The sequence below is a fragment of the Lolium rigidum genome, chromosome 7 (genome assembly GCF_022539505.1).
Source record: "Lolium rigidum isolate FL_2022 chromosome 7, APGP_CSIRO_Lrig_0.1, whole genome shotgun sequence".
In the NCBI taxonomy this organism is placed as follows: domain Eukaryota; kingdom Viridiplantae; phylum Streptophyta; class Magnoliopsida; order Poales; family Poaceae; genus Lolium; species Lolium rigidum.
The window spans coordinates 356,781,976-356,789,671 of NC_061514.1; the positions used below are offsets into that span (position 1 = coordinate 356,781,976).

The 7,696-nt window shown below is 53.6% G+C and overlaps 1 protein-coding gene across 1 annotated transcript; it reads right to left on the reverse strand.

Moving 5' to 3' along the window:
• Nucleotides 1-4,452: 4,452 nt before the first annotated feature.
• Nucleotides 4,453-6,322, reverse strand: LOC124673641 (probable leucine-rich repeat receptor-like protein kinase At1g68400). The gene is made up of 2 exons (XM_047209682.1): nucleotides 5,056-6,322; nucleotides 4,453-4,955 (listed from the first exon to the last, which is right to left on the reverse strand). Exons 1-2 carry the CDS (start codon nucleotides 6,320-6,322, stop codon nucleotides 4,453-4,455), a joined length of 1,770 nt encoding a protein of 589 aa, XP_047065638.1.
• Nucleotides 6,323-7,696: the final 1,374 nt, after the last annotated feature.

Below are 7,696 nucleotides of genomic sequence, written 5' to 3' on the forward strand. Positions count from 1 at the left end.
TCGTGTAAGGCAATGTTCGTGTGTGTTTATACAGGCTAGGGCAGAGTTATTGTGCATAACAAAAGATTAGTAGTATCTCAGGCAGCTAAGTTTCTTACCGTGAAAAAGCGCAAGCGAAACAATTTGTAATTGGTTGGACAGACTGGCCTTGGTTCCTGAAACAACTTCTTTTGCCGTGTGGTGGTGGTTAACATCTGACCGTGATGTTTACTTTAATCGCGTATAACTGTTGTTGAGGAAAGTATTTTGCACTGATTCTATAGCGAACCTAGATCCTGCTTTGTGATGTTGTCGTTGCTGTCTGTGGATTTGGAGTACTGTGGTGGAAGATGGCTCTTGAAAGTGTGCTTTGTGATGTTCAATTCTCAATATCTTTTGTGACGCTGTCATTTGGACAAATTCATTGACAAGGAACATCTAGCCCAAGGCACGGAGAGACACAACATTGCAGCGTTGTATATGTTTGTTCAGTTTGCAAGCAAGAGAAGATAAAAAAAAAAAACTCTACAAAACAGTATGAGGCTAGATTTCATGTTTTAAACATATTACAATGTCTAGCATAATTTTTAAAAATAAAAATAAATTCGGGTGGTGCAGAGGTTCGAACTCATGATCTGGGATTGGGAAGCAAAGGCTTCATCCAATTGAGCTACCACAGTCTTCTGTTATCTCTAGACAGACATTATATATAAAGAGTAGTGTGGCGCCCCTCCCATGGGCGCCACACATCCTGCCACGTCGGATCGGCGCACCAGCTCAGCATCGAGGGCGCCACATAGGCTGGGAGAGTGGCGCCGCAGGCACGGGCGCCACACTGCCATGTGTGGCGCCCATGAGAGGGGCGCCACACAAAAGGGTTAGATGGGCGAAATAGTTTGCCCGAGAGGTCAGTCTGTGCTATAGTTTAATAAAAGAGTTATTTTTTGTGTAAATCGCCGCAGGTAGGTCGCGTTCTTTGGAAAATGGTACTACCTCCGATTCAAGAAATAAGGCGCCCTCGTTTTACGTGCTTTTCGTTTGACTAAGTATTACTTTAAATATATAAAGATTATTTGTATAAAATTAACATCACTAGAAAGTGCTTTTCAATACGAATCCAACGATACTAATTACATACAGTATAATATAACCAAGATTTTGTTGCTCAATTTTATGGTCAAAGTTCGTCTTGGAATACGCGTACGCCTTATTCCTTGGATCAGAGGTAGTATGAAGTTTTGCATTTTCCAAGATGACCCTGGTTTGACTATAGTAGTAGTATCTAGATCGGAATTGCTTCACACACGACAATCTCCATCCGATCTATGTACGATACCTCCTCCCAGACTTCACATCCCTTCCGTAAGGCCATCTTCAACGCGACGATCCAAATGGATGTGTTGGACCGTCTGTTTTGGACTGGTTGGGTTGCCGCGTGGACAGGCGGATCTGGCCGTCGGTCCGTTTAGGTCGCGCACTGTGCCAACGCGCGGACGCACCCCAAAAGTCAAAGATAACAAAAATAATAAAAAAAGGAAAACAAAAACAAATTAAATTTAAACTACAGTTCATTTAAACTTAGTCCTATTTTGGGCAATTTTTACACAAAAAAGCCCTATATGGCTTTAAACTAAAAAAAAAAGGAAACCCTAGTCTAGGGTTTGGGACGCGGTGGCCGCCGGTGTGCCACCCTACTCCCAGTAGTACTCGTCGTCGTCACCGTCGATGAGGATGATGGCCCCCGGCGGCGACGCGTTGTTCCGGCTGGACACGCCGGAGGGCGCCGGGGACTCCGGCCAGGGCGACCTGCGCCCTTTCCCCCTTGGCCTTCCTAGCCTCCTACTCCAGCGTGGAGGCGCGCAGCGCCTCGGCGAGGTGCGGCCATTTGGCCAGCTCCTCGAGGTCGTTGACCTCGCGGGACGCCGCAGCGTGGCCTGCAGCTCGGAGTCTTCGTCCTCTTCGGGCTGGGCCCTGTGGCGCTGGCGCGACCCACGGCGGAGTAGCCGCGGGCTTGTCGATCTAGAGGCTGCCGCCGCCAGATCTCCGTGACGCGGGCGCTAAGGGGTAGAGGTGTTCGCCGAGGCGCTAATTCTGTGGCGGAGGTGCTCGCTGGGTGCGAAATCGACTTCAAGAGGCAGCGGCGCGGTTGGTCGTCCGTTGATTTGAGCAGCGTCGGCGCGCCAAAAAAAATTTGGAGTACCGACGCGTCACTGATCTACCACGGCGAGCAAGGCAGCGGCGGCAGAAGCGGCGCGGAATAGGGGTGGCGGCGGTGCTAGAGTGGAGGCGGAAATGGAGATGGGTGTGCGCAGTGAAATTTCAGGAGATCGTTGGTCTCAGGAGGTCGTTGGGTGCGCGCGTCGACTATGCCTTTTGCCGCATGCTGGAATCCTGGAATGGAAACACCATATTTGGTGTGTGTGATTGTGCCAAATACCGCTGAAAAAAACTTGCAACGATTTTATGCAAAAAAAAAATACAAAAAAATATTTAGCTCAGACCTGAAGCGTTTTTGCCTTTCATTGTCTCAGCGCGAGAAGATTCGCAGCTACGCAGGATCGTATGAGTATCGGACGGAATTCGTCGTGTGTTTAGGCTATCATATAGTTACCATGGTTTAAATGTGGTGAGATTAGCATACCACAGCATGCTACATCCAATCACAGAGGACTCGGTACAACAAGAACCTAAGACTGCTCATAGTGGGGGTAACATAGGTGGTAACATCACACATCTCAAGGTATTTTGGTGACATGGCATGACATTAATTGAAGAAAGAGATTAAGGTGGTAACTAGCTATGTTACCATAACATCACACATTCCAAGGCAATATGAGTCTATAAGGTAATAAAGAGTGCTGCTATACACACGACGTTTTATGTCCGATATTCGTACGATCTGGACGATCCTGTGTACCTATTCGAAAATCCAGGCAAGGACAAATCCAAACATCATAGCCTAGCCTAAAACAAAATCCATCTTCTCCATTGCATTCCTTCTTCGTTGCGACTCTAAGGGTATCGATCTCCAACGGGGCGACGCATTTCAGCATCCGAAAATGTCCGTGCGCGTCCGTTTCCGTCGGCTAAAATGATCGAAATCGACCGCGCATCCGTTTGCGTCGGGATGGCTCCAGCGATGGCCGCGGAAGCGATGCCCTCGATACAGCCACGCTACCAGGCGGGCCTGGTGGAGAAGCGAGAGGTCACTTGGGGCGTCCGTGCAGCGTCCGCCGCAACGCATTTCAGGCGCAAATATGCGCCGGGTTTGCGTCGCTGCGAACGGCCGGTCACGATGCGTCGCCCCGCTGAAGCGTGTTCCAGGCGCATTTTCGGCCCGGGCGAACACCAACGGTCGCTCAGCGTCCGTTTCCGTCGCCCCGTTGGGAGATGCCCTAAAAACATCTCCAGCGGTCCCATGTATTCTAGATGCTAAAAATGACGCCGCCGCCGCCGCCTGTGCATGGCGCCGCCGCCGCCTGTGCACGCACCGAGACGTGCGGCGTCGGGAAGGTCGCGCTCCAGTTCGTCGGGATCCGGTGGCTGGTAGGTCTCCGCGCCGTACGCGAGGCCATCCGGCGGCTTTGTCTTCCTCGACGAACCATGAGGCAGCTCCTCCACACCGGCCCTGAAGGATGGTGCCGGTGAAGAAGGAGGTTAAGAAGGAAGCGACGGGCTCGCTTCCACGTAGGCGCCTCTACCTTCGCCGCCCCAAGGTGGAATCACGCGGGAGGCGGAGTTGTGGTCCCGCCAGGGACTACGACAATTTTGTTGACCTCGCCGCTCCTTCTCCGCCACTGGCGCCAAAAGAGGAGGAGGAGTGGGAGTTCTCCGGGGTCAGCGATGGCGCGGACAACCTTCCCCAAATAGAGAAAGGCGTGCCAACACCTATTTGAGAGGCGCCGATGAAGATGCTCTGACAAATTATATTCCATGAGAAGTGTTAGCTTGTCAATCCATCAGCTTTGTGCAGAACTGCAGATCAAAGAACTCAACGGAAATAACGCTGGATCATACTTGTGAGCCTTGATAGATGTAGTGATGCTGAAGAAACCAACGCTAGTACTTGCATATGGCAGCGGCTGATGAGTGATGATTAATTAGTGGTGGTGGATCCAGTGGAAAATTAGCACTGTGAAATTGTCGGACATAGATCGTACATATATTGTCGTGTGTGGAGCACTTCCGGGTAATAAATAACACAATGCATGAGACCATATCTAAGTTACTACCCACTATGAAGGTAGTAACTTAGAGTAGTAACATGACATATGTTACTAGTCTAAGTTACTTCCCACTATGAGCAGCCTAACGGTCACAGACAGGAAGACGATAATAAAATCTTTCACTCTACTATGAAGGATTGGAGGTGCTCCAGCTAATGGCATTCGTAGAACAGTCGTTGGCTGATGGGGCATTGGCTGATCATGGTCTTGGTGATGATGCACTGCCTGATGATGCATTGGCTGACCACTAGATGAATTCGCTCATCATGGTGAGCACCTGCGACATCCTGGGCCTCTCCTCCGGCGCCTCGGCAGTGCAGAGGACGCCGATCCTAACCATCCCCATCGTCTCCTCCCCTCCGCCCTCCTCCTCGCCGCCCTTGGCCGTCACCACCGCGAGAAGCATCATACCGAAGCTGTACACGTCCGACTCCTGCGTCGCCCTCGCGCCCGACGCCGCCAGCTCCGGCGCCGCGTACCCGCGCCATCCGCCGCCGCTCCCCGCCGCCCGGTCCAGGAACACCTCGGGGCCCTGCGGGACGGACTGCTGGAGGTTGACGGCGTAGCGCATGAGCCCGCACTCGGAGACGCACGCAGCGCCGCGCTCGTCGAGGAGGATGTTGGACGGCTTCACGTTCCCGTGAACCAGCGCCGGCCGCGCCGGGAACGTGTGGATGTAGTTGAGTCCCTGCGCCGCGTCGAACAGGATGCCCTTCCTCGTCCCCCAGTCCAAGCTTCTCGTTCTCCCGCCTCCACCTGCAATGGAATGGCCAATCAAGAACCACATCAACGGGAACGCGCAATGCTATGAAATTCAGGATGGGTTCCTCATCTAGCACGTAGTACGTACCATTGATTTGCAGAAGGGACTGGAGGCTCCCGTTGGGGAGGTAGTCGTAGACGAGCAGCCGCTCCCCGTTGGAGCTGCAGTAGCCCCTGAGGCTGACGACGTGCCGGTGGCGGAGCCTGCCGACGAGCCGCATGTGGCGGTCGAAGGCCTTGCTCCGCCCCGGAAACTGCAGCGCGCTGAGCCGCTTCACGGCGGCCACGATGCCGTCCTCGAGGACGGCCTTGTAGGTGCTCCCGGACACGCCCTTGCCGAGCACCTCGGCCGAGGCCTTGAGGAGGGTCTCCAGCCTCAGCTCCTCGCCGCCCTCGAAGCAGACAAGCGCGCCGCTCTTCTGGCACTTGTCCTCGCCGTTCCTGACCTTGTCATCCTCCTCCTGCTCGAAACCAAGCGCGGCATTGGATTTGGTAGCGTCTTCCATTGGGGAGGATCTCAGCTTTCTTCTGATGTAGATGAACGTGGCCACAGAGATGGCCAACGAGACCGTGACCAGCACCGCATTGCCAATGCCAGTGGCCAGGAGCGCTGTCATGCCAAGTTTACTGAATCTTCCATTGCTGGAAGAATCCATAGCACTGTTACTTGCGTTTGTTCCTGCAGTAGGAGATTGAGCGATACTGCCAGTGGTAGCATTTGAGGCACTATATTGCACTGCACTGTTGTACGCATGGACACATCTTGGGAGAGGCTTGCCGCAGAGATCAAGATTGCCACTGAAAGAAGAGCTGGGAAACATGGACAGGGAGCTGGAGATGTCCCCGGCGAGCTTGTTAACGGACACGTTGAACCTTGTGATCATCGGCACGCGCAGCTCATGCAAGCTGCCACTGAAACTGTTGTGCTCTGCCCTCAGAGTGACCAGAGAAGGCAGCGAAAGATTGAGGCTCCCGCTGAGATTGTTGTGGGAGAGCAGCAGGTGCCTCAACCTCGGGCTGGTGGAGTTCTTGAGGGGAGGGAGAGTGCCGGTCAGGGAGTTGTTCCTGACGGCGAGCACCCTGATCTGGGTGAGACCAAGGAGAGGAGCCACGCTGCCCAGCAGTGCGGCGCCGTCCAAGAAGACGCCCGCGACCCTGCCCCTGGAGCACCTAACCCCGAGCCATGAGCCGGAGCATGGGTTTGGGCCGACCCATGTCTCAAGGACGGTGGCATTGCTGGGGTTGTAAGATTTGAAGGAGAGGAGGAAAGGGAGGTCTTGGTGGCCACCATTGGCGACTTCTCCATGGACAAACCATGTTGGAAGGTTGAAGAGGAGGATCAGGAGGGGGAACATGGATGGGCAACGATGCATTTTGATTTGAGTGTTGTCTCCGATCGCCTGGGTTTGACCGGGTAAGATTGGATGAGTTTTATAACAGAACGAGGGGAATGCTGCGCGGGGAAGTGGAGATTTTTGAAAGTTGCACGAGCAGAAGAGCGGAGCACGCGAGTTCGCGACAAGCAGAACTCCAAAAAGGAAAGCTAGAGAGTAGCGCTGCGCTGCGCAGCGTGAGGAGGACAGGGAGGAGGGGAACAAGCAGATGAGGCGAAGTGAAAGCAAACAAGGCGCCTTTTTTCACACCTTGGGCAGAAGGAATTTTGGACTTTTTTGGAGAGGCAGATGCGCGACTTCGTGCGTCCCGTAAACCGCGATGGTCGCCGTGCGCGCGTACATGTTCCACTTTGTTGAGATGAACGAAAAGTGAGGCGAAGGGCTCTCCGTTCTACCACGGGGCAGCGCACTAGTGCGCAGTAGTGGTGGTGGCTCTTGTTGGTGGCTTCAGGTGCCACAGTGGTGAGCAGTCAAGATTCCTTCTTGTCATGTTCTGTTTTATCTGTACAAACCTTCTCCATCATTTAGAACTTTTTTTCTAATGTAGGCGCTCTGACGGAGCAGACTCCCGTGCGTCTTTACGACAAATACAGTAACATTTTGAGCATGTCAGTGCATTACAAAAATAAATAAATAATCAACGTATGCAAAAATTCTAGAATACGAATAGCATTGGTATCATAAAAAAGAATCGGTGGCGATAGTGAGACACCGCCCCACCGGTAAATGAGACAGGCCATGACTAGCCCTGGCGGCGTATTCCTCCTATAAAAGCTCCATGACTACCCTCTCAACTAGGCCATCTGAAAGGGGCAAACCAATCTGGTCCGTCCAATATGCATGCTACAGTAACTTCTCACACCCACTTTTGACAGCAGCCGTTGGATGCAGTGGTTTCTTTTTCACCTGCGGCTTCTCTGGATGAGTCCATGATAGCTGGGACCAGGCTCTTGCGGGGCCGACAGACAGAGATAGCGAGGCTGCTCGTTTTGTGTCGCCTTCATTCACGCATCCGCGGGGCAGAAGTGAAAACCTAGATCGCCCGGGGCACCCTCCAATCCGCCGCCTCCCTCTCTTCCCCAATCACCGCACGAGCCCTCTCCTCGTCAATCCCTAGCTCTCCTCCTCCCCCAATCAGAGCACCGTCTCCGGCCCCTCCGGCGCCACCCCATCTTTCCCCTCCGCCATCCCCACCTCCTTGCCAAGCCCCTTGCACCAGATCGACCGGGACCGCCCAAGAAACGGCGATGGGAGGAACGGCGTGTCGCCGCCGCGGCTCCTCCGTCGCGTGCGTCGTCGTGCGTTGAGGAGGTGGGAGGGCGCCGCCTCGGGTCG

Bases quoted from the DNA above. Each gene is read 5' to 3' on its own strand.
- LOC124673641 (XM_047209682.1), bottom strand. From the start codon at position 6,322: ATGTTCCCCCTCCTGATCCTCCTCTTCAACCTTCCAACATGGTTTGTC. The intron at 4,956-5,055 runs GTACGTACTACG...TTGCAGGTGGAG, and splicing joins GTCCCTTCTGCAAATCAATG to GCGGGAGAACGAGAAGCTTG.